The sequence below is a fragment of the Phlebotomus papatasi genome, chromosome 2, assembly GCF_024763615.1.
Source record: "Phlebotomus papatasi isolate M1 chromosome 2, Ppap_2.1, whole genome shotgun sequence".
Taxonomy (NCBI): Eukaryota; Metazoa; Arthropoda; class Insecta; order Diptera; family Psychodidae; genus Phlebotomus; species Phlebotomus papatasi.
The window spans coordinates 56,633,593-56,661,161 of record NC_077223.1 but is presented as its reverse complement, the minus strand read 5'-3'; the positions used below and the strand labels follow the sequence as shown (position 1 = coordinate 56,661,161).

At 32.7% G+C, this 27,569-nt stretch overlaps 3 protein-coding genes across 5 annotated transcripts in view; 2 read left to right on the top strand and 1 right to left on the bottom strand.

Moving 5' to 3' along the window:
* LOC129801828 (serine/threonine-protein kinase 10) overlaps window positions 1-16,031 on the bottom strand; it is a 41,451-nt gene extending 25,420 nt beyond the window's left edge. For all 3 annotated transcript variants that reach the window (XM_055847182.1, XM_055847184.1, XM_055847181.1), the window contains exons 1-2: window positions 15,399-16,031; window positions 282-1,586 (exon numbers count right to left, since the gene is read on the bottom strand). In XM_055847182.1, coding sequence (XP_055703157.1) covers window positions 282-1,259 — 978 coding nt within the window. In that variant the 5' untranslated portion in view covers window positions 1,260-1,586; window positions 15,399-16,031. The remainder of the gene's footprint in view (window positions 1-281; window positions 1,587-15,398) is intronic.
* A 77-nt stretch (window positions 16,032-16,108) lies between these two features.
* On the top strand, window positions 16,109-17,076 carry LOC129801852 (signal peptidase complex subunit 2). The gene is made up of 3 exons (XM_055847220.1): window positions 16,109-16,293; window positions 16,401-16,597; window positions 16,659-17,076. Exons 1-3 carry the CDS (start codon window positions 16,246-16,248, stop codon window positions 16,990-16,992), a joined length of 579 nt encoding a protein of 192 aa, XP_055703195.1. The 5' UTR covers window positions 16,109-16,245; the 3' UTR covers window positions 16,993-17,076.
* An 8,935-nt stretch (window positions 17,077-26,011) lies between these two features.
* LOC129801825 (cAMP-dependent protein kinase catalytic subunit 3) overlaps window positions 26,012-27,569 on the top strand; it is a 31,907-nt gene continuing 30,349 nt past the window's right edge. Inside the window, exon 1 of the mRNA XM_055847178.1 lies at window positions 26,012-26,863. Coding sequence (XP_055703153.1) covers window positions 26,506-26,863 — 358 coding nt within the window. The 5' untranslated portion in view covers window positions 26,012-26,505. The remainder of the gene's footprint in view (window positions 26,864-27,569) is intronic.

Here is a 27,569-nt window from a genome sequence, read left to right as displayed (position 1 = left end):
AAATTCGAGGAAGAAAAAAGGTGGCCGAAATTGCAAGCTGGCCGGAATTTGACACACTTACCCTAGCTCAGATTAGCAATTCTATAAGCGATTTTTTTTTAAATGCTAAATTGGTGTATATGTCAGACTAGTACCAAATCCTAGTCTGACAACTTACCAACCCTCTGATACATTGATCGTCTTTTTGCTTGTCTTTTTGCCTTCTAGCAGCGTCCAGTTTATTCAATAAATATTTAAGTTTCATATATTTTGGGTAATTAAATAAAGAAAAAAAGCCTTACCTCTGTCTCTTCATCGACAACTTCTTCTTCAACAACTTCCGCCTTGAATTCCAGTAAGAGATCCTTAATAGGCTTACTATCGAGATGTCCACTGATAAAAGATAGATTGAGAAGAGCATCTGTTGTAGGTCGATTCTGAGGATCTTTTACCAATGCTCTTGCTATAAAATCATTAAACTCTTTTGACCACTTTGATGGTTGATCGAGTTTTGGCGGATCACTCTTTTGGATCTTTAGGAGAACTCTCATTGGGGACATTTCAGAATTTGGTGGTTCCATCTGAGCAAATTCAATTAGTGTAATACCCAAAGACCAAATGTCCACTTTAAAATCGTAAGGATTCTCACGAAATGTCTCACAAAGCACCAATTCAGGTGCCATCCAGTAGGGTGTCCCTATGAAGGTGTCATGCTTCTGAAGAGTATGTTTATTCTTAGCTGACACTCCAAAGTCAGCCAATTTAACACCCCCGTCCATTGTTAATAAGACATTTCCTGCCTTCAAATCCCGATGGATTATTTTATTCTTGTGCAAAAAGTTCAATCCAACTGTCATGTGTTTGCACACATAGGCAATTTGGGGCTCAGTTAGTGGCTTCTCTAATTCCACCATGATACTGTCTAAGGCACCACCGTCACAATACTCAATTAACATCCACAGTTTGTCATCTATCGAGAAAGCTTCGTACAGCTCAACGATATTATGATGCTTAATCTCTGAGAGAATATCAATCTCAACCATATGATCACTTATATTTTCCTCATCTTCAAGAGTACACATCTTTGCAGCAGCAAATCTTCCTGTTTCCTTCTGCTGAGCTTTATATACTTTTCCAAAAGCCCCATCACCCAATTCACCCACCATATCCCAATAATCTGTGGGATCCGTATCCATTCTGATATTATTGTAGAGGCGTTTCTTCTTCGCCTCTCCACCTCCTAGGTGGAACACCTTCTTCAAATTATTGAGGAATGACATCTTTTGTGAGACAGTCGCCTCAAATTCCTTATAATTAATCTTCCTCCTTTGAAATTTTATCACAAATGATATGCCAGTGATTAATAAATCTCTTTTTCTCTCTCTATCTGTCTCTCTTACTCTACCACTCTAATTAAAGCTCCTCACTTTCTCTAGGTCAATTGGTTTGAGGAGTTCTTTTTGCAGATCATTAGTAGGTTAAAAGTCCTATTGATTTCCTCGTTCGATAGTAATTGCATATGCGGTTAAAGAGTCGCCGTAAATACTGACGATTCACTAAATGGGGCATCCTTTCTCATATCGATTTACTTGGTAGTGTCATTAAATCTAGTAAACGAAAGAAAACAACAGAAGGAAAAATAGAGTACCTACATTTAAATTTCCAATTGCCTAAAATGCATTCGTCGTCTAAATAATCAAAATGAGATCATCATCTCCAAAACAGACACGAAAATACTTTTGCATGATCAAAAAAAATTTTTTTCATGGAAGTGTCTAGTTAATTGATAAGATATGAGGTGAAATCATTCAAAGTTTTACCTCAACTTATCGCGATAAAATTCCATTTCAAGTCTCTCTCTCTCTCTCTCTTCCACTTGCCAAAACCAATTAACACTATACGGTCAACATTCAAATACACAATTACTGCATGCTTTTGTATGTTCTCTCAGAAAGACACACAGAAAAATTGTCTTATATATCGATATAGTCAAGACATACGCCCAACATCTAAGAGAGAAGGGTATTATGAAAATTATGGAAATTTGTAGAGATAAAAACAATACTTTGAAAAATAAAGTTTTTTCTTTTACCTATTACTGCTCGAACTCAAAGAGAGAGCAGTTATATAATCGTCTTTTTTCAACTTTTTACTGTTCTGGAGCTCAAACGATAAGAGATATCGACTTCCAGTCTTAGATGACTCCCAATAAAAAAACAATATCTATCGACGTTTTTCCCTTTTTTCCCCTCCCCTCACCTAAAAACATGTTTTTTTCGGTTTTTCTTAAAATTGGCCCAAGTTTTTCAATGATTTTTCGATATGGTTTAGGGGAAAAGCTCATAATCTTTTCCAGTTTCTTATTTTGGACACTTTGAGGATAACATTGGACACTAAAAATAAATTAATTAAAATGATGGATTTTTATTCCAATATTTGATGAATAATGAATTCTATCTAAATATTTGTTCTTTTTGGAAGATTTTAATACTAAATACGTTAAATTTTGAATATGATTTGAGTTGAAATTGCTTTGTTGAAAATTCAGTGTGAGCAATTGCTTACGAGAAATATGACAGAACTTTGTGTTTACTTCAGTCTTATTTAGCTCTGGTGAACTACTAACAATCTTTCCTCGCTGTTTTTCAGTGATATTATTGAATATTCATTGAATATTGTGTTGATTCACGTTAGTGGTGATTTCTACATTTGACCTGAAGTGAGATTTGCCTTGTGAATTAGATTTTTCGTGTGAAAAATGGGAAATTTTTTAAGACATTCACCAGTGAGGTGATACTCCTTATTTTGGCCAGGTGTTTTTCTCACGAAATTTCGTGAAGTTTTAGCTTTTGTGATGACTAGGTTGGACAAATGCCTGGAGAAACAAAGGAACATCATCTCTACGAAAGAAATGTAGCGAGAAAGGCTTGAAAGGCTCCCGGAAAGGCCAGAGAATGAGCGAATCCGCACGTACTTGGAGTACCGAAGTCAACTCACTTTAATGAATGATATGGAAAGTTTCCGGGCTTCTTGTGACATTCTACGTTTCCCTTACATGAACAGGAAGAGGACATGCTAAGATTGGTTCATGAAATGAAGAACAATGGGCATCATGTTGAGGCGTATTAGCTGTCCAAATATACAGCCAAGTTGTCCAAATTAATAACCAAGTTGTCCAAAATAAGAGTCAAATTCACCTCTACATATCTATTCTTTTTTAAAAATATTAAAACTAATTTTAGTAAAAAAAAAAAAACAGACGACAAATAGCTAGCCAAGTTTCTTAACAACCCTTCTAAAAAGGGAGTAACAAAAAAAATCAATTAGTATTGAAAATATCGCACCTCAAACTTGGACATCGATACTTATAAGCAGACTGTCCAAAATTATGAGTCTTTACCCTATAAATCGTGTTTTTTTTTCAACTTTTCACTGCTTCTGGAGCTCAAACGGTAAGAGATATCGACTTCCAGTCTTAGATGACCCCCAATAAAAAAAACTATATCTATCGACGTTTTTCCCATTTTTCCCCTCCCCTCCCCATCCCTAAAAACATGTTTTTTCGGTTTTTCTCAAAATTTGCCCAAGCTTTTTCAATGATTTTAGGATATGTTCGAGAGCTAGTCCAGGCGCACATTTCGCTCAAACATATCTATGACCGGAAAATTCGTCATTTTGAATTATTGAAGGTTAAAGTTCAACCACTTTGAAAGGGTAATTTCTCACCCTATTTGATTAAATTTGGATTTTTTGGAGAGGTATTGAAATTTCGAACCCGGCTGCATCGGTCTTCATCGGTAATGAGTCGGTTAAGTTACCGATTTTTTGATTTTCAAATGCTTTTGTGATTCATGAATCAATTTCATCTCTAGTAGATCAGTAATACCAAAAGGTCATGCAATAAAACTAATTCACGGTGAGCTCTATCTCGTGAGTTCGAGCATTCCGCAAAGCTGGGACGCTTTGCCATCTCTTATTTGTTCTTAGTGTTTAATGCGAACGTGCATCAGGGTATTGGCACACGTGATGGCTATTGCTAAAATTTATCTACTGTATTTACTTTTGAGGCTGTTTACTGAAAAAATGATTGTGCACAAAACGTAAATATGTAGAGAAAATACGAATTTTTAAAGACTTAAAAAAGAGTAATGACCAGCGCACAATAATTTTTGTTTGTAAACGTGTTTTGAAAATTTCCTATGAGAATGAGCGAGACGACTAGATCTAGATCTCACTTACTCCCATTGAAATGTCAAAAACATGTTTACTAAACAAAAGCTATTGTGCGTTGGGCATAAGAAAAATTCAGAACAATGAATACCTATATCGCCTATATCACAATATAGCCGGTAAAGTAAATTATATCGTGATACATCATTTTAAAATTATTTAATTTTCTGATATAATATAAAAACGTTATTGCAAAAAAAAACGAAATGAAAAAAAATAATCCATGATTATTTAAAGATATTTGTAAACTTAGTGATGTAATTTTTCCCGATACAGGTAAAATGATTTTCTTGAGACAGATAACACATTATCTCTTTGATAAAGTTATTAAAAGACACAATCACTCAAGTCTTTTACCTTACGTAAGGAATCAGGAAAGATAAGTAAAATTCAAATTTTTATGTCAATTGTTTTAGCAGAGTGTTTGATTTAGAACATAATAACTAAAATCATATTTTATTTTTTTTACTGATTTTTAAAACCTTTTCCAAAATATCGATTAAGATTGTTATTGTGAAAAAAAAGGACGTTGCCACTTGTTGTGCCAGACATTTATTTTCAATTTGTAGATATTTGTTAAACATTAAATGCCATAAAATATTAAGCGTTTTTACTTCTACAAAATGGATTTTGCGAACTGGAGCAACATTTTCAGAATCAATTTATTCATCAGAATGAATTCTTTAAACTCTTATTCCTGTGAAATATTTTGTAGCATAAATATTTGATAAATTATAGCTTGTATTAATGGAAAAAATGCGTCATTAAAGCACGCACATGTCAAAGTTATCCTAAAATTAATTTAATTCCACTTTCTTCCATTCCAGACATTTTTTTTTTGTATATAATACCTGATAAAAAATCAATGAAATGTGCGGTATTAGTATAAATAGTGTACAAGTGTTATGCAACAGAGAGAATTGGATTGAATCCGATCGATTGAGGAATTTGCTAATTACACCTTGAGCTTTGAATGTGTCTGTTTTGTTGTTAAGCATAAGAGTATAAATGCTTGAAAACTGATCATCAGCTTGCATCAACGATCTGTTTACGATATAGCAGCATCAGCAATGGCAAAAAGAATTGGAAAATGAATATGGCAATAATGCAATAATTAAGAGAGAGCACAAAAAAAAACAAAGACTGGGTGCGAGGAGCAAGTCAAATAAATAATAATAAAAAGAACCAAGCAGAGTAAAAAAAAAAGAAGCAATAACGGATTTGTGGTGAGTCTTTGGGGGTCATCATCTAAATCTATACGCGGAATGGTCCGTCAAGTGGAACAACCACATATACAAGAATCTCTCCGTGAATCCATAAGATCGTCATTGCAGAGGATTCTCGCTGCACTTTGTACGCGCATATTTTTATTTGCCTCATCTTCATCAGTCTGTTCATTTCTCTACAACTTTTTTTTCTTTATTTCAATGTCTTCTCTGGCTTTTCATTCCTATAATTGAAAGCCATACACCGAGCAAAAGCTATGGATGGAAAAAAGCATGGCAATGAAAAGACAATCATAAAAAGGAAACCAAAAGAAATATAATATGAAAATATATAAATAAAATAATAAATACATAAATTTTATACTTTTAAAAACAAAATAGGAAAATCAATTTCCCTGATTTTGTTTTTTTTTTTTTTAAATAAATTATCATATATTGTTTTATTCCTTTAAGTGATTTTTTTATTAAATATTTTTGAATTTTTTTTAATAAAATGTCATGTAGAAAAAGGTGTAGGGGAGACTGGGGCAAAAGTTGTCAAAACGCATATTTAATTCTTTCACGAGCTCTGAAAAAACTTAAACGTTTATAATGAGCATATTCTTATAGGAAATTTAGAGTAAGTGTGCCAAATTTCGGCCAGCTTCTAATTTCGGCCACTTTGAGTATAATTTCGGCAATGCAAGTAAATTAATTAAAATTATGTATGTAATCTTCGAATAGTCAATGAATTCATTTTGCTTTTAAATATTTATTCATTTTAGAATGTATTAACACAAAGACCGTCAAATTTTAGACATAATTTGAATTTAAATTGTATTGTAAAAACTCAGTGTGGAAAGAGTCTTACAAAAAATGTGACAGATTGATTGTGTTTCTAACAGTCTTGTGATTTGTGGTGAAGTGCAGAGAGTTTTCCTTCGGTGTTTTTTTATAAAAAATTATCAGTTTTCATTAAAGATTGTTTCTGTTTATGTTAATAGTGAATCAATCTTTAATTTTCGGGTAAAATTTCCCAGCTGGATCCTGTATTTCGCGTAAAAAAGTAGATACTTTGTGAGCGTCTCTCTGGTGAGGTAATGTTGCCTATTCCGGCAACATCTTTTGCTTTCCTAAATTTCTTATTCAGTTTATGTTTCTTTTTCAATTTCTGAGTTCTCCAATGTTCATAGAAAAAAAAAGCCATAGCTTCTATGAAAAAGATGATGTGGAAAAGGCCATGGAAGAGTTCAGGAATGGCAAATTGCTACGGGAATTTGCGCGTAAATTTGAGATGGTACTCTTAAGGCCTTCAGGGCAAATTACACGAAAGATCTCACGGCTTGTGGGTCATATAAACGTATTAAACAAAATATTAAACTCGTTCCGTTTGACGTTTTGAAATTTTCTATCCGTTGTGTCACAAAAGGTGGTCAGAAAAAAGGTGGCCGGTATTTCATTCAAAGTGGCCGGAATTACCACCCAAAGCAATGTCCATATTATTATTAATTTTTCAATATTTTAGGAAGTGATTTAAAGAAAACAAAGATGATAAACTAGTTTTCGAGGTTCCACACAACCCTCCCGAAAAGGAAGTAACAAGAAATATCAATATCAATTAAAAATATTGAATTTCAAACTTAGGACTTTGGTGCTTATTTGCAATTATGCCGAAATTTGGCACACTTATCCTACTGCTCTACAACATTGCAGAAGACTATTTTCCTCTATCTCGAAAGAAATGTGATTTTCGAATCATTTTCTAAAAATCGATTTTGTGGAGATTCTCAAAATTGCTGGGGCAAATTTTGTCAGTCTTCGGATAATTTGTGACGTTTTACTCTCGCAAACGTTTTAAAAATATAAAATAGTCATATTTTTATAGGAAATTTATTCCTCTACAACTTTGTTGAAGATAATTTTTCTCTATCTTAACGAGAAATGTGCTTAAATTGAGATAATCAGTATTGATATTTTCTGTAAGCCAAATATTTCAAAAATAGGGCTCAAAATTTCATTATTTTTATTTTAGATAATCCTTCCTCGAATCCCTTTAAACTTTGTAAGTTTAAGAAGGTACACGAAGGCTATGTATTATAAAAATTTTAAGCCTCAGTCTCTCTTATTTTAGAAAATAGTGAATATTTAAATTTTCGTTTTGATCAATTTTTCCCCAGTCTCCCCTAATCTAAAAATTTCAAAAATCAGTAACTTCCAAAATAAGAGTCCTATTCCTTGAATTTTTTCATAGATACCCTTCGCAAACCTTTAATTTCAATTTTTTAAAGTATTTCTGGATTCTAGTTTAAAGCCAAAATATGGTTAAGAAAAAAAGTAAAATTTTAAGACCTATTTTTAAAATATTTTCTTTGCAGAAAATATCAATTTTAATCAACTTATTTATTTATAAAATTTCTTATCTCATTATTGGTGGTATACTACAGATGTAAATAATATAAGAAAATTGAAGAAATAAAATGAAAATGCGATGAACAGTTAGCAAAAAAACTGTACGATTAATTTCTCTTACAGTTTTTTTTGCTCGCCATTTATCGAATTTTGGTTTTATTTCTTCAATTTTCTTATATTATTTTCACTTTTAGTGCCACCGAGTATGAGAAAAGGTAATACAGTAATCGAGAATTTGCGTAAGAATTGCAATGAAAATGCGTAAATTAACGAAATACGGTGAGGCCAACGCGAGCATTTTATTGACAATGTGATTCTGCCCTAATACGTCATTACGTTTTAATATTTCTCGAAGTACTTTCACTCCAGAATTTGTACGATTTTCTCATAATCACACCTTTATAATATTATAAAAATGACCACTCAGGGTGAAATGTGCCACAGTCAGAGGGCACAGATAGAAAAGTTTGCTATATAAAAGTAAAATTTACTCGATCTTTAGTTTGTAATTTATGCCTTTTTTAAACCAGGAAATAGATCTTCTCTTGTTAAGTTTTTGGAATTTTTAAACGGTCTTTAAAAAGAAAACACACAAGATTTATAAGACGAATCGACGGTTTTTCGGCCCAGTTTTGATTAATATATTCCAGGGTGAATGTGGTAACAATTGATTCGTCCTTTTGATTTTTATAACTGAGGAAAGGAAAAAATCGTTCCTTAAACGTATTTAAATATTAGTGAATAAATTTAAACCAAGTCAAAAACCTGCGCTTTTGTCTTAAAAACAATTTCACTAATTTTTCAAAATCTGATTATTAAGTGAATCGGTTACCTTTTACTCCACAGACACATTAAACAAAAATCTAATATAGAATAATTTATCAAAAATTTCGACTGTTAAGAAATTGGAATTGTTAGCCATATGGATAAACGTTAGGTTCGAAGAACGTATGACACTTATTCTGGTTCATGTGTATCAGGTCTAGGGAACAAACGGTAAACAATAACGATTAAATTTGCTATTCGGTATCATTTTATTGCCGAATCTTGAAGACAGTTAATAATCAAATATTTCTTTTGTTATTAAATATGTTTTATTTTTTATTTAATTTTACTCTATATTCTTTAAATTGTATTCATATTAAATATTGGGACTGCTCTATTTTAGCTGGTGAAAATTTATTGAATATCCGACGCGACTGTCGAGTGACTAAATATTAACTTATTTTATTAGGTATTTTTGCACAACTTTCAGTCTACAAGCAACATTATTTTTCAGGTTATGCCTCTTTTCTTGTCATCTTCAAAACTCGTTTTTTTTAGCATTTTAAAAACGAGAAAAATATATTTTAGTTTTTGTTTCGTGATTTCTAACTTAATATACTTTTTTTTTGCATTGGTTATACAGCCCCAAATTGTTCCTATAAATTGCACTAGATCCTAAGTCCACAAGAAAAAACTTGAAAAACATTTCAAGGTATATCACCATTAAGCAAATTCAGAACGTTATTTCTCAATCGATTTGCTTGGATTCATTTAATTTTCCAGAGAAATGAAATTATATAGAATAAAAGAAGTATTTTCAAATACATTTTTTATGTAAATAAGAAAATTTTAAAAGGAAGGGAAACAAATTCGCAAATTGATTAGATTAATAAATATACTATTGGTGCTATTGGTATTTTAAGTCACCTACATATAAATCTACAGGGAAATTGTATAGGGGAAACTGGGGCACCACCAAACAGGGGTGCTACCAAACACTGAGATTTTTTAAATAGGTGTAAGATTTCAGAGAATGAGACTTACATGAAATCATAGATACTATATGGATGCTTGTCCAGCGAAAGAATGATCCACATAGTTCAACTAGTTTAGAAATGAGAATCTTTTTTCGCAAAATTGTGAGATTTTAATAATTTTAGTCATTTATATATCTACCTGGAAAATAAAACTGTAATAAGTTACATCAAATTTTACTACACCTATACTTTCCTACATGTTTCGGGATAATATTTATGTATCTACTAAAGAAATTAATGTTCACATTTTCTTAAAAGAATATAAAATCAGTCACAAAACAGAGTTTGGGGCACCACCAAACAGGCAAATTTCTCACTATTGTAGATGTCGCAAGCGTACAGTATACTCTTTCAAATTCGGGTATTTGGAACCGAACTGTCAACTGAATTAGAGAGAAATTCGGGCAGCAAATTATTTGAAATGCAACGATTTTTTGTTCATCTGCATACTCATATTGAGTTTACATGCACATTACTTTTATAAATTTCATGAAAACCTCTTAATAATGCAAAATCACATAAAAGCTAAGACAAATCATGACAAAGTTGAGCATATTTGCTTCATTTTTGTTAATCGTAATCGAACTCGAAAAATGTCAAGAAACTGAGGGCTAATTTTTGAAACTCTCACTCGCACCCGCGAGCTCTTTAGTGGCCGAGAGAAATTCACTCGCACACCCCGCAGATTCAAATCCTTCTGTAACGACTTCTTTATAGCATAAACTACTCGTTGCACGTACTCAAGAATATGCGGGGTGTGCGAGTCAACTTCTCTCGGCCACTAAAGAGCTCGCGGGTGCGAGTGAGAATTTCAAAAATTGGCCCTCTGTTTTCGAATTTAACTTCTGCCCGAATTATAAAGTAAGGGCCTTGACAGACATGAGGATTAGCCGAGAGACGGCTTAGCGTAATTATATCAGAAATAATGGTTAAACTACATTTCTATCATTTTTCACTAAGTCGTCTCTCGGCTTAAGTCGCAAGTGTGTCTAGGGCATAAGCCCGATCTTAAAAGAGCCGAATTAGCGAGAGTCTACTGTAGTTTGAATGGCAAAATTTTTCCTCTTCTCTTTCTTACTCTACGTCTCCCTCTTTGATCGATTTCGGAAATTTATATCCCTTCATGGAATTTTCATTCAAAGTTCGGGACAAATGGGAGAAATCGACAGTTCCATTCCATACTATCTCAGAATAACAACTTTTCTAGAGAGCCATTTGAAGTTGGCGATTTCCTATGCTGCCCGTGTAAATTTTTTTCGAAAGTCTCAAATATCTCGTCACCCGAACATCGGATGACCACAAAATTTTCACCAGTTGTAGATCTTGGTCTCAGGAACAACATATCTCTCGGAGTAATATAAAGCTAAGTCGACTTAGCATAGTATGGAATGGAGCCATCGAAATATAGTTCAACGAACCTAATTTGCCTTAAATGAGTTTTAAATCAAGAATTGGTGGATGATTTTTTAATTTTATCAAAACACATCTGAAGAGCGCTCAAAATTCGAAAATATGTTCGTTTGTGCATTGCTTTACTACCTTGGTTTTTAGCCATTTATTCTAAATGATGCAGTGTTTTTTCTTGAGAATTATTCAGATTTTTAATATATTCTTTATAATTAAGAGCTATGGTGAATGCCCAAAATACCTTCAATGGGTGAGAAAAAGAGATGTTTAGTGGTGCCCCAGAAAATGTTTGGTGGTACCCCGGTGGTTGGAAAAAAGCGAAATATTCATAGTGAAAAAATTTTCCTTTTTACAGAAAATTGAAGTGGTTTACAAAATCCTTGTATACATTAATATGTACACTGAGAAAAAAAAAGGTGCGATTAACATTTTTTCCTCATAAATTTAACACTTTTTAGGTGTACCGTCGTTGCGGGTGACTTTGCACTCGGGGGGTGACTTTGCACTCTGCTGTCCGTAAGACTTTCATAAATTCTAGCACTTATTGATGGGCTTCGCCGATCCGGTCTACCATATCAAAGTATATAGGGATATGTTATGTACCAAATAAGGTACAATGATCCCTAAAAGGATTCTTGTAGTTTCAGTAACAGTCAATGAAATGCTAATATAGGTATTTTGTCAAAAAACGGCTCCGTGAAAAAGTTATCTGAAGGAGCAATTCCGAAATCGATTTCAGAGTAGTAAATTGCCCAAATCCAATCTAAATTTATCTGGCTAGAATAATACACTTCGATTTTGTGGATTATTTCTATTAAAATTTTTTTTTCTCTATTATCTTCCTAAGAACGCATGATTTTTGTTATAAAATTGCATATAATGCTCTTTCTAAAGCTTTATTATAGAAGTATTTGGTTAAAAATTATCCAATTTTGTGGGAATTTAATATAAAGTGACCGAGATCTACAAGATGTTATAGTCGCCATCTTGATTTGACGTTTCTGTCCGCCATTTTGAATAACTGTCAAAACAAAAATCTCATCCGATTTAGCTGAAATTTTAGTATCTTCTAGCTGATGTCAAGGCCTTTTCAGAACATATATAAAATCCGACCTAGGTCAAGTGATTGTCTGGATATAGGGGCTCCAAGTTCAAAATTTTGACATTTTCATGACAGAACTACAGGGAGCTTCTTTTATCAAAACCATCACAAAAAAGACAGCGCTATCGTTAGGCGATGAGATCTAACAAACAAACAATAAGAAATGTAATGATTTTGTGTATAACAGTGCATTATTTGAGAATCTTAAAAACTGTTTTCGCAAATATGAAAAATAAAAAAATAATTAAATGCGCTTTTCGTTTATTTTTTTCAATTATGTTAGAGTAAATAAATATATAAAATAAAAGTCTCAACCATTTTTAATAGTTACTGAGACATTTTGTTTAGATTTCAAATATTGAATATTATAAAATAAAGACCGCTAAAATATGAGTATTACAAAATTTAAAACTTTGAGCCTCTGTATCTAGGACTGGAACATAGATACGTTTTGAAAAGGTCTTGACGTCAGCTATAACATACTAAAATTTCAACCCAATCGGACTAGTTTTGGGGTTTGACAGTTATTCAAAATGGCGGACAGAAACGTCAAATCAAGATGGCGACCACGTCATCTTGTAGATCTCGTGCATCTTACCCTTAGATGTGAAGATCTTTATTGTCGTTTATTATCAGAAATTGTTGATTTTTTAGTATTTATTAAAAAGTGCAAAGTCACCCGCATCTTATCCCCAGTGCAAGCCTTTTTTCTTGATTTTTTTAAACATAGTAAAATTTCATAAAATTAATGCTAGTGGCACAAAATCCATTCATTAACAACTGAATACAAATAATTTTACTCAAAAACCCCCTTCCCTTCACTTTAACTATCCACTTTTAGAGGGCAAAGTTGAAAAACAGCGAAAAACGTGCAAAGTCACCCGCAACGACGGTATATCAACATTTTTTACTGTTAATTTTACATCTTATTAATTGTAAAATTTACATGAAAAGGGGTACCTTTTACCCCTAATATACCTAAAATGGGTAATATTTACACCGATTTCGGATCAATATTGCATGGTAAAATTAACATTTCCGGAATGTTATTTTAACTTTTACGGATTTCTCTCAGTGTAGCTTATACCCAAGGCTATAGCATTGGGTAAGCAACATTTTTCTAAAATTCACAGATTTCTTAGGAAATTTAGTCAAAAGCGCATCTTTCAAAAGTGTTTGGTGGTACCCCAGTTTCCCCTAGAATTGTTCCAATCAAAATTAATTTCTGTATAGTTTTTCCGAGTTGACTATTCAGTACTGTTAATCATTTAGATAGGGAATAGAACATTAGAAGTTTTAATGTAGCTATTTAATTTATTTTAAAATAATTTTAATAAAATTTCCCTGACTTCCAATACTTTAAAAAATGTAACATTTTTGAAATGTAAAAGTAACAAAATGATGCCATCGACATATCAATTGAATTAGCGTCCATTTAACAGAGACAGAAAATTTCAAGTAAAATAGCATCAATATTATTATGTAAACATTTCTTTTAGTAAATTATGTTTCATAAATTGTCTCAATTATATAGAGTGCTGTATGACTTTTTGTTATGCTCCCGATTTGCAAGTTTTTTTTACAATAAAAAAAACCCCAATAAAGGGTACCTATTGAAACAATTCTTAAGTTATGTGATAGATTTTATTTATAAACCAACATTTGCCACACTTGAGTGTGTGTATTGAAAGAAAAACTAATAATTAGTAATGTACTTTTACAAGAAATGAACTCACATAATTGTTGTACAATGTAATGAAAAGTAAACTATACAGATTATCACAAACAACACCATAAAACTTGATTTTTAACATGCATACGCGGAGATTAGTGTTTCATATTTTGACGTTGTGTTGGAATGTGTTTAAATGAATGATTCACGTTTCTTTTCTTTACAGGTATACATATCTCTTTTGTGGATTTTTTTCTTCTCATCTCAATCAACGAAACTTTTCAGACATTTTCCTCTCAAATGAATTTTTTGCCAAATATTGAATCACTGCTGTGTTATTCAACAATTAATATCATAATATCTACATTATTATCTGTGTCTCGGCAAACTACCGGCAATTTGAAGTCACGACAAAATGAGACACACAGGTGAATATCATACTCAATCAGAATGGTTCTGAGACACGAGAATGTGTTTCAGTCGTTTTCAATGATGAACAATTCTCTGCAGTGGATTTTTGTGAATTACTCCTAACATTTCAAACAGGTTGAATTGCGCACATTCTCGTGCAGAAGACTTCTCTCTTTTTATCCATTCACATCAATCTCGCCACTGAATGATTCATGGTAACATCGCAAGTCATCGATGATTTAATGGAAGGTTTAAAAAAAAATTAAAATAAAAGTTTTTGGAAAAATTTATCTCAAAATAAGATAAGACTTTTGGATGATTTCCTGGTTCAGAAAACTCAAGGAATCTTCTATCTTTATGCCCCGAATGGCTTCGGTTGTCCTACATAATTCTTTGGGCTCAAAAATCTTATTTGGTCTCCGATTAGAATCACATTGATTCATATTATAAAGCAGTAATTTCGAAAGTGTTTTCTACAGAAACTGAGAAAACACTTTACGCGCCTTTTGCCAAGTGTTTCAGCCTTCACCCTAAGCTCTCACCTTCTTCCATTCATCAAATCGCACAAGAGCGTTAAATAAGTGCAATTTATGTGCCATCAAGCGGTCACTTCCGCTCTATAAGAACAAATTAAACACTGTGTGTGTTTCCTTAAATAAAATCTTGATCCTTTGAAGAATTTTTGCATGTTTCTTTCACATAGAAGTGTATTTGAAATTATCCGTGTTAGCCAGTAGCAAACTGGGTGCGACTGAATGGTGGTCAAATTCTTAGAAAGAAAACCTGTTTCTGGTGCGTAAGAATTCACTTGTTTTCCCAAACACTTGTTTAACTCTCTAGCATATATTCCTATGCTTTGGGATTTTAAGCAAATAATAAATAGGAAATCACGTTTGATCCTAATGGGATAATTAATATCTCTAAGCATGTCTAATAATTAGGTGAAATGATTATCAAAAAAAAATTGGATTTTTTTCTTTACTGATAATTTTGCCACCAAAATCGCCTTCTCGCTCGTCACGCACATATAATTGAGTAAATTTCAAAATTGTGCTTTCTTGCACACAATTTATTGATGTGATAAGCAGAATAATGTTTAAGAGCGAAAAATTCCTCAGCATTGGCAAATGAACATTAGTTTTCTGTGTCGAGTCTCTCTCTTTTTCACATGAAGCACTTACATGGTTTACGTAATCGACATTTTTCAGCAATTTCCTGGCAATTTTCCAGGATTGCCCAGCACTGGTCTCTCCAAGGGACTTCCTAGATATCTCCTGGATACTATGGATTACTTCCGGACACCAGCAATCTGCCCATAAAGCAGAATTAAGGGCAATCTCAAGACGTCTTCTGGCGTATTATATGGAGCAAAAGGCACATGAATATTTCATTAGACAGTGTAGAAAACTGAGAATTTCACTAGGTTATTTTGGCACTTGACTATTTCTGGTGTAATTTCAAAGTTATTCACTGCTATTTTCTATCGTGAAAATCCACAAAAATCGCAATTGAAAAGTGAGGTCCATAGACAGTGTGTCAAAATAACAGAGCCATTTTTATTTTTCACACGATACACATACACCTCGGCGTGAACCACCAAGTTCAACTTCTTCACCAATTTTTACACATTACACGCCAAATGTGACACGATATTTTGCATTCACCAGAACAACCCTAGAATATTAATCACGTTTCATACAAATTGAATGCTAAGTAAAAGTGAAAAAAGTCTTTTAATTGAGGTAAATTGCAGCACTCCCCAAATCGCGATGTTGGCTGACATACGTATCTCAACATCACTCCAGAGGGCACTCTTTTCTTATTCTTCGGCAGGTCTTCGTGTCTTGCTGCCATATCGTTTTCCGGCTCAAAAATTCGGAAACAGAAGACACACTACTGCGCCTACTGCGCCATCTAGCAGAAATATCCATTGATTATTGACAGCCATTTTTCTGAGAGAATTGCATTCCGGTAAATTTTTCAATAAATATTCTTAGGTGATTTTATTAATTAAATACGATAAAAGGTATGTCGAAAACTGTAAAAAAGAGTGAAAAGGTGCAGAAGGAAGAGGAGGTAAGCAAATCAATATAGTATTTTTGAGCAAAAGCCCTAAAATTAGGGACACGTCACTGTACACGCCATTGTTTTTATTATAACAAATTTTTCATTCCATTTTCCAGGTTGTTAAAATTAACAAATGGGATGGATCAGCAGTGAAACATGCCATTGATGACTCTGTAAAGACTGCTCTGCTGGAAAAAAATTGCGAGGAGCACTTTGGGTTAGTTGATGGACGATTATTTATATGCAGTTTGGCTGTTATTATTGCTCTGGTAGCTCTCGGATGGGATCATCAATATCCATTTCCTCAGTCCAAGTATGAGATTCAGAACTCTAATCCTTTATGTAAAATGATTTACTTATGTTTAAAATTATAGACCCGTATTAATCGTCTGCGTGGCATCATACTTTGTTCTAATGGGTATCCTCACGCTTTACACGACTTTCTATGAGAAAGGAATCTTTGCCGTGGCTACCCAGAAGGATGGCAAGAACACAAAAGTGTGGCAAGCAAGTTCAGAAATGAAGAAATACGATGACAAATACTGCCTGAGTCTCACAGTAAAAGATTCCCGTGGTATCCGGGAAGCTTCCATTGTCAAATCTTGCGCTAACTACATTGATTCCAATGGTGTGGTACTTAATGATCTGGTTGCCAATGAGCTGGGTCGCCTTTACAACTCTCTTAATGCTGAAAAGAAGGAAAAATAGACATCAAAAGGTATTATATTGAATTCTTTTTTTCCCCTTTCTCAAATAAGACACAAATAAAAACCTCCATCACCAAGAGAAAAATCATTGGATTTTTTCTTCATAAAGCAGTAGTGTTATCATTTTTGGCCGAAAAATCTCAACATGTGTAGAGTTCCGTTGATTTATGAATTTATTTATCTATTCACGGAGAAACATAATCTATTTTTAATGGATTCAGTCACCGAATCCCAAGAAATCTCCACTATTGCGCCCACATTGCCTTACATAAGATCCTCTCTGTCTCCCAGTTTCACTGCAGAATCTCCCCTGATGAACTTTCGGCGGTATGAAATGGCTTTTTGATGTGCGATATTCGCGAGTTTCGCGCCATGGAGAGTAGAGCTGAGAGCCAAAGTGGCGGCATGACGATTTTTCATTTTTTGCATTAGGCGTTATGGCCTCTACACACTAAAGAAATTTATGTCCATATTGAAGTGCTTTTCCTACACAGGCATAGGGAATTTGCTTCAATTTGGACATAAATTTCTCTAGTGTGTAGAGGCCATTAGGCCTAGGCCCTTTGACTGCTTTGACTTCTCGAATGAGTTATCGAGGAGGTTTCAATTTAACCCTTTAACACACTTCGTAGAACCCTAACTAAAAGTGTCACGGAGGGACCAAGTGGCAGTCGCTGGCACTATTATTATTCGAAATAAAAAATTTCCAAATTTCCCCTTAGAAGAACAGCCAACTTCACTTCATAACACGGGAAGGAGGTCAGATTCTAGGTCGGCATTACTTAATTACGACCACAGTTGTCATTACGTAATTACGTAATCATTACTTAATTACGAGGTGGAGGCGCTTGCACGTTTTTGGTAATCTGACCAGATTTTGACCAATTTTCGACCAAGTCAATAAGTAATTCCGACCACATCATTAACCCATTCCTTACCATGGTATTATACATCATACGCAAATTGAGTGATGTCTGATGATTTATTTCTGGGGAATTTTTATCCGAATTGCTGTCGGGAATGGATTTTTAGTAACGTTAGTTATTCAATTACTTGAGAAAAATAGTCCGACAGAGATGAAAATACATTTTGCTATTGTTTTCTTGCTTCGCGAAAGGTCATGCAAAATTTTTGCTCAAAATGGCGGACGGAAAATTCGACATCCCGTCGAATTTATTAAAATTGGCCTCTTTCCTCTTTCCTGATTTGAATTCTGATTGCCAATGTGTTTTCTTGGATAGTTACTCTATCTAAATCAATAGAATTTGTAATGAATTACTGTAAAGAATTTAAATTCAGTGACCGTTAAGGCGTGTGTTTGACAGCGGCTTCTCGCGCCCCCATAATAGATAAAAAAAATTTCATTTCAAAAAATTCATCTATTAATCTGTAGGAAACTAATCCCAAAATATGAACATTATATCTCAAGTATTTCTGGTACATTGACTGAATGGGTTAAGTCTTTCTAACCTGTTTTGGTTACATGGGGCGACTTTACAAAATATTTTGATATTTTTTACTTATATTTTAACATTCGGAGCTTTAAGCTGGCTATACACTAAACAAAATTTATTGCAATATTTCTTTTCAATATCAAATATGTATTGACAAGAATTGTCTCCACATTGCAAAGATTTATTGACATAAAAGTTTCAATATTGCAGAAAATTGTCCAGTGTGTAGTCAATTATTGCAATATTTGTTTCAATATGGAGCATTTTTCTTAATATTTTATTTCATTATTCTGAATGACTACACACTAGGCCAAAATAATGTCAATAAAAATTTTCAAAGTCACATTGAAATAAAATTTCAAGGAAATTCTAAATATCAAATTGATTTGATATTTCCTTCAATATTTTCTAATGGTTAGGTATCTTCTTCATTCAGAACAGCACAGAACATTTGCGATTTCCTTATTCATGAATGAAAACACATCCAAGATCAAAATCCAAGTAAGGCCACATTTCTTCCTGCTTCCTCCAGAAAACCCCAGTTTCTTGGAATTTCGCTGTACATTTTCTCAAATCTTCCCAAGAACCCAGCTTGGTTAGCACTTCTCACCTGCTTCCTCCAGAAATCACAGTCCCTCTGAATTTTGTTGTGCACTTGGTCGAATACTCCCAGAATACTCAAATTGGTCAGAAGATTTCTGTTGATTTCTCCAGGAAATCATAGATCATTTGGGATTTTGATAGATAGATAGATAATTTATTTAATCAACAATGTCTTAATAGCGCATTACAATAAGATTTTTGTGAGAAGTTTGTGACTTTGCGTCCACTACCGTCTTAGCGTTGGTGCCCAACCTCCAGAGCAAAGCGGTGGAAAAGCTCTTTCGTAGGTTGTATATGCCATGGTAAGGTATTCATCAGATGTATGATAAACGTCTTGTAACAAAGTCTTCACATAAAATCATAAAGAAAAAAAACAGGAAAAATACTGATCTGTTCAACTTGCTCGTATGTTGTATATGTTCTGTTGTGTATGTTGTATATGTTCTGTATTTTTTCAAGTTGGTCAGAAGATTTCCCCTGATTTCTTCAGGAAATCACAGATCTTTTGGGATTTTCTTATATAAAAAAAGAAAAAAAAGGGTGCGATTAACTTTTTTTTCTCATAACATTAACACTTTTTAAGAGTAAAAATATATCAACATGTTTTAATGTTAATTTTACATCTTTTTAAGGGTAAAATTAATATGAAAAAGGGTCATTTTAACCCCTAATACACCTGAAAAGGGTAATATTTACACCGATTTTGGATCAATACTGTTGGGTAAAATTAACTTTTCTGCAATGTTATTTTAACTTTTTCGGATTTCTCTCAGTGAAAGTACAATAACTATACATAATATTTTTCAATAGAGTGAAAATTATCCTTTATTCACTGAGAGAAATCCGAAAAAGTTAAAATAACATTCCGGAAATGTTAATTTTACCCTGAATTATTGATCCAAAATCGGTGTAAATATTACCCTTTTCAGGTGTATTAGGGGTTAAAATGACCCTTTTTCATGTTAATTTTACCCTTAAAAAGGTGTAAAATTAACATTAAAAAATGTTGATATATTTTTACACCTAAAAAGTGTTAAAGTTCTGAGGAAAAAAAGCTAATCGCACCCTCTTTTTTCTCTCAGTGTTGGTATTGTCAGAAAAATTATTTAAATTTTTAGGCTAATTTTGTCCCACTCGACCATAGAGGTATAAATCGCGAGACAGAGCTGTCTATGAATTAGTTTTTTACATGATCTTTTGATGCTTACGGTGACAAGTTGAAAAAAAGTCGGCTATGTAACTCCTCTTTCTTTATAACTTCGAGCCCTTCGAGCAGTAAAATACATCGAATCAGACTTTTTCGGATTTTCCAAGATTATGTATAAGACGTTTCATTGATTTTGTTTATCGATTCTACCTTACCAAAAGATTGTAATGAAGTCCAGATGATTTTCTTTGAGTTTATTGAATCATTATTATCCTAGAAAAAATTTCATATTTTTTTTCTTTTTTAAAGAGAAAATAGCTTTTCATTCGAGGATTAGCCAGAATGAGGACACTAGTGAAAATGGAAGGATCACCGGGGATCCTTTGAAAGTATTCCTGTTTTGATACTTATTTAACTCCGGAATAAACGAATAAAAACAATGAACAAGTAATCTTTGGTGTTCGCTCAGATGAGATAAATATAATGAGTAATAAATCTGCAATAAAACATAATCTATCGTGATAAATGATCATACGAAATTTTTCAAAAGGTAGGGTAAGTGTGCCAAATTTCGGCATAGTTGCAAAAAAGCGCCAAAGTCCTAAGTTTAAAATGCAATATGAACGAGTTTAATATTTAGTTTAATACGTTTATATGAGCCACAAGCCCTGAGATCTTCCGTGTAATTTGTCCTGAAGACCTGAAGAGTAGCATCTCAAATTTACGCGCAGATTCCCGTAGCAATTTGCCCTTCCTGAACTCTTCCAAGGCCTTTTCCACATCATCTGCGATGGTTTTTTTCTCTGGACATTGTAGAACTCAGAAATTGAAAAAAAAACATAAAATGAATAAGAAATTAAGGAAAGCAAAAGATGTTGCCGGAATAGGCAACATATTACCTCTCCGGAGAGACGCTCACAAAGTATCAACTTTTTTACGCGAAATATAGGACCTAGCAGGGAAATGTTACCCGAAATTTAAAGGTTGATTCACTATTAACATAAGCAGAAACAATCTTCAATGAAAACTAATCAATTTTAATGAAAAACATCGAAGAAAAACCCTCTGCACTTCGCCACAAATCACAAGACTGCTAGAAACACAAGTGATCTGTCACATTTTTTGTAAGACTGTTTCCACAACTGAGTTTTTACAACACAATTTAAATTCAAATTATACCTAAAATTTGACGGTCTTTGTGTTAATACATCCTAAAATGAATATATATTTAAAAGCAAAATGAATTCTTTGACTATTCGAAGAATAATACAAAATTTTAATTAATTTACATGTTTGGCCGAAATTACACTCAAAGTGGCCGAAATTAGAAGCTGGCCAAAATTTGGCACACTTACCCTACTAATGATCCTTTCAAAGGATCAAATATGATCCATCCTTTTAAAAAGGATCAAATTTGATCCTTTTATTGTTACCAGTTATCCGACTCGACTTGGTCAGCTTGAGGGCATTTTACCTTTTATATATAACTCAAAATGAGGGATTGTATATTCTCTATCTGTGGAGTTCGAGCAGTAAAATCAGAGTCTCTTTATTGTGATTTGTCTCGTCGCGAAGATAACGACTTTTTTAAAATTATTTTCTTAGATTTAAAACAAAAGTAAATTGCATAATTGCCCCTAAATAAAGACTTTAGATAATTATCAAAAGCACATTAAGTGGTTTTCAGTTTAGAGATTTAGCACAGTTCTTGAAGGTCTCAAAAACCTAAATAGCAACCAATTTTATTAATTTTATAGAACCTAATAAATTATTTGCCCATAATAATCCAATCCTAAGTTATTTTTTTCTGAAAAGATCTTGACTTATAAGAGTTTAGAGCAGTGGAGCCTAAACTAAGCTCTAAGTCTGAAAACCTGTATTACTCACTGTACAAATATGACGAGTCGTTCGTGCACTGAAAATTATCTCCCCTAATCCCTAACTGAATGCAATAAAATAATTGTTATCTACAACTTACTTAAATAATAATATAACCATCTAATGACTATATTTTCACTCGTAACTTTTCTTATTTTGCTAATCTAAAAGATAAGAAACCTTCTCTACAATTGCAAAAGTAGCTCCAATGTGACTCAGCATAGTTCAACGGTCGCGAGGTACTCGTTGCAATGTTCTAATAAAGGAAATATTGCATCCAAAAAAATCTCCATTGCCAAGGTTTTTGTGAATAAAACTATTTGAGAATATAGGAAAATTTGTATTGAAAATTTTATTGGATGATCATAAAAATTTCTCCACAATTGAAATTAATGCAAAAAGCAAAGTTTTATGACCGAGAGCATATTGCTCAAGTTAATGCATTTCTGTGAATTTACATTTCGTCGCGCGATTTTATTTATGTGTATATCCTTGAAGAATTAGAAATTTTATGGATTTGTTGAAATTACCAAGAAATTGAATATTGAATAAAATTTAACAAAGTGCATAAGAGGAAGATGAATCCATTGACTTTCTTCCAGGCACTAAATATTGAATAAAACTTATGGTGTGTTAAAAGTGCGTGGGAGATTCTGGAAATTATCAGATATTGAGTGAGGTTTTAGGTGAAAACTTCTTTAGTAAAACATCAACTTTCAATTTTCCTGAGTCTTTTGGGACGTGGCCAAAGATCTTTTCTAATGGAAACACTGTGCATCTTTGCTAATGTCCCTCATCAAGCTATTGACGCAAATCCCCATGTGTCTAGTTTTGAGCTATGATCCAATGAGGCAGAAATTTTAGATTAAGATATCGGGGATATCAAGTAAGAATAATGTATTGAACCCTTTCAGGATAACAAAGAACCTGTTGTAAGGCAATTACTGGAAAAACGAGAAAACCTATCTGTTTATAAGCAAAATTATATTAACGTGAATTTCCTAAATATTTTTCTTTCATATTTAATTACAAGTGCCTAATTTCGTACGTGTTCAATGTAAGCCTAAAGGTCCCGAGTTTGAAATGTTATTCTTTTCTTTAAAGGAAAAGAATTACATTTAAGAATTTAAAATGTATGCATTTCAGAAAAAAAAGCAAAATGATAAATTATTTTTAACATGCAAAATGCATATTTAATACTTTTAAAAATATAAAACTTTTTAAAATGTATGGTTTCTTAATACATTTTAAATTTATTTTAAATAAATATTTAAAAGAAAAAGCAAAAACTTTTAAAGATTCCACACCAATATTCCTGAGAAAGAAGTAGCAAAAATTTTATTCAATCTAAAATTAAACGAAAGAATATATAAATTTGTGTGCTATATCGGACACCAAGTTTCTTGAAGTTCCTTGCTTTTTTAGATCGCTTCAAAGGATTTTTTTTACATCATCTCGTTCATAGAAACGACGCTCTTTTTTTCCTTTGATTGTACAACTTCTAGAAATTCAAAAAAAAATGAATTTTTAGAAATAGAAAAAGCCGTAGATAAAGCAAGCTGTCCGAAATTTAGTACACCTCCTCTATACCTATATTTGATGAAAGCGATAAAAGCTTCCATAACATTTGAAAATTTGTGATTCCAACGTTTTAATTAAATTAAATAAATAAATTCTTAATTCTTAAGAACCTGCTGCCCTTAATAGGAATAAGCGGTTAAAAATGATGATTATGATGATTCTTAAGAACAAATTTCTGTACAGTAACATTTAAGAAGAGTTTCTTGTCTATTGCTAAAATGATAATGGGCTTTAACCCTTTAAGGACGAGAAGCTTTCCGCTGAGCGAAATTTCAATGAAATCAATTTTCCCTCGATATTTTAGCCAAAATAACAGATTTATGGTTAGAAAAAAATTTTCTTATCCCTAAAAGTCCTGGAAAACTATGGGTCATATATGACCCAATCGTCCATAAAGGTAAAAAAGCACAAAATTTTCCAGACGACTAGTTTTCTCGTTTTCTCTGTTATTTTTTTAGGAGGAATAAATTGAATATATTTGTGATAATAAAAAGAGTTATTTAGAGTACGAGTAAAAATTAAAACGATCAAAAATTAATTAAAAAAATATCTCATTCAAATTTTGGTCTCAAAGAATCTTGAAGAGTGGTACACAAAAACAATAATTTTTATCATAAACATGTATTAATGTTTACTTCATATTTTATTTTTATGATATTAATCGAAACAATTTCGAGTACTGATAATACAGAGATAAATGTCTCATGCCTCACAAATACAATTGGTCTTATAATCTTTTTTTCAATAGCACCATGTGCACCTGAGCCTTTCCTCAGTTTTCTTCAAAACATGTTACATGGTAATGGATAGGTGCAATGTTAGTTGTCTCTGCGAATTTCAGACGTAGTTGCACATTACTGTGAATCCGGGAGTTCTTCCGGGAGTCCACTTCATCCACGTCTTGTTCCAAGTATATTTTGTTGCTTTCGTTCAGGACAAAATTGTCATCTGGGCATTATGTGGATGATGTCGTGGTCGTTGATCTTGAAATTTTTTCTCCATTTTTGAAGTCATCTACAAGAGTAAAAAGTTATGAATTTACAACATTTAGGGTAAAGTGGTACAAGTTGGACAGTGGTACAAGTTGGACAATGGTACAATTTGGACAGGGCTTTTTGTCTTGATAAATTTAGTACTTCATTTTTATGTGTATATCTTTAATGCTTTAGTTTTATAATTTGGTTCCTTGTGCTTAGAAACAAATTTTGTACTGTATTTACCAAGAAAAAAGACATGTCCAACTTGTACCGGGGAATTGTCCAACTTGTAACACTAATTCCAAATTATAAACTTTACCCTACGTAGAAGTATTTTATAAATTATCAAAATATTACCTGCTTCAGTCAGTATTTCACTGGGAAATCTTAGCTAAATGATATTATCACACAATATTACACGAATAATTGACTATTTTGCGCACACATAAACAAAAACATGAAACATTCTGACCTCAAAACTTGGAAAATCCATTCGGTATATTTTTACCTTTATGGACGATTGGGTTATATATGACCCATGAAAATTATAAAGCTTTCCTGAAAATACCAATAAACTACAATTTTTACTTTGTTGAGAAATATTATGTATAGTTATTACTATTTCTAGTCCCAAGAGGTTTTTGCTTAAAAAAATTAGAAATATCAAAAATATTAAAATTCAAGTACCAATGTGAAAATTTGAAAATTCATCATTTTTTAGCTTAAATATTTTTTATATAGCAAGTAGCTGGAGATTTGCAAAAAATATCCTAGATTCCTACATCTTTCTATTTTGTGATTATAGGTACAAACATTAGAAAGAAATAACTTCAGGTAGTCAGGAAAAATTATTTTCTCTATGGGTCACGGGTGACCCAGTCGTCCTTAAAGGGTTAAACTCAGAGGGCAGTAACAGTTAGTTTCCAGAATTTACCTTATATCTGTAATTAATTTTCTAATGCTAAGGTATCGTTAAATCAAAACACATAGAATAAATTAAAATATTTCTAAAATTATCAGTTTTTCCTTTCAAAAATTTACAGAAGAATCCTAGACAATCTGTTTTTAGCTATTTCAAAGAGAACTCTTTCATCATGGTTAATATACTAAAAAAAAAGAACGTCCAAGTTATTTCGCTAATTAAGTCTTTGACCAATGACTGAAAGAGTGCAGTGAAGCATACAGGAAAATATGCAATTTGGCTTGAAAAACTAATGCAAACATATAAGAGTTTAAAAACACGTGTTTGAGATATATTCACCTCTTCGGCCAGCAACAAGACATATAGAAAGTTTACACACATCATACTTTTCCCCCTCTGTGAATGGCCCTCAGAGACACGCTAGTCGTTTCAGGCACTTTTCTTCTGTCTTGAACTTTTTTATTTCAACAGCCGGGAAAATTGCGTCGATCCACGAATATGTCTCGAAGATATATTTATAATAAATATATACATATTGGTTTGGAGTTTCGCGAACGCAGAGGAAAATCTCTCGCATACTCGCGCTTTTCCTCATCATCAGCTTCGATTAGATTAGGGAGAAAACCGAAGCTGAGAAGCGAGTGATGTCTTCGGTCTGGCGAGCAACACATTTTAATTTCAGATTCAACTTGACTGGTTGAGTGTGCAGACGCCTCTAGAGAGGAAGGAATAAATCGTCAGAGGAAAAAGCTTCGTACACATATTGTGGCAAGTGATTTGTTGTGTGATTTGTTTCTTTGAACAAATAATCTCATAAAACTTTTGCAAAAGTGCGTGAAAATCCGGATAATTTGAGTGAAAAGTGAAGAAAAACCCCCTTACTGAAAATTGAGATTTCCTGGAAAAGCGATAGGAATTGCTGGTGTTTTATAAATAAAATAAACTGGCGGCAATGCGTGGAAGATCTCGGAGTCAGAGCTTAAGTGAGACAAGCAGCTGTAGTTCCACGGCGGCGAGTGATTTGAGCCACAAATTGTCCTCAGCAGCCATTATAAGTGACGATGTGGACTCAGACACTGAGACTACCAACAATTCTGCCAAAATCAACGGAAAAATGAGCTCGAGAAATGATACAACCTCCACGGCGACTAGTACTTCCACGGAGGACTCAGATCCTGTAGAGTCTGACTTTAGTGATGCAGATGCTGAAGAAATTCAGGAGGAAGAAGTCGAGGAAACTGAGGAAGAGGTTGTTGAAGAGGAAGAAGTCGAATACACCCTAGATGATTTTCAAATCATCAAAACTATCGGTGAGTAGTCAGGAAAATCCATTGGAAAATTTAAAACAAATTTGTCAGTATTATTATTTTGTTTAAAATTATTGAACTTTTATTATTTAATTTTTGCTCACAAAAGTATTCTTCACTGTTCAATTGTGAATAATATTCTGACAAGCTTGTTTATTTAATCCGAACTTTTAATTGATTGTTTGTTTAAAATTTGATTATAATTGAGATTTTAATTTTCACAACTTTATTGCATTTAAAGTCCTAAACTAATTCAAATTTTTACCTTATTACTTACTTATCAAATCTTATTTTCATCGCTCAAAAATTGAATAAAAACTATAAAGTAATTGCAGATTTATATACTATTAGCAGTGAGATACTTTTGTGCCCATGACAATTCTTTTTGTAAATCAAATTTTGCTATCACCAGAACTGTCTCAAAAATGTTCTTACCTAATTTTTCTTCACTGATGTTCTATTTCTTTTGAAGAATACGACCTAAATTTCTACAAAATCTTTGTCAACACTTTCTCATTTACCAATCTGTGGAAGAAAAAAACCTAAAATTTTAATTTACGCCCTCATAGATCATCTTGACTAACGTTTAAATCAACTTAGACCTATTTAACTTGATGCTTAGTTTCCTATAGTCGTGATGCCTTAGTATTTGGTGAGAAATAAAGGATGAGCGTCAAAATGTTATTTTTTTTTTACGTAAATAATACGG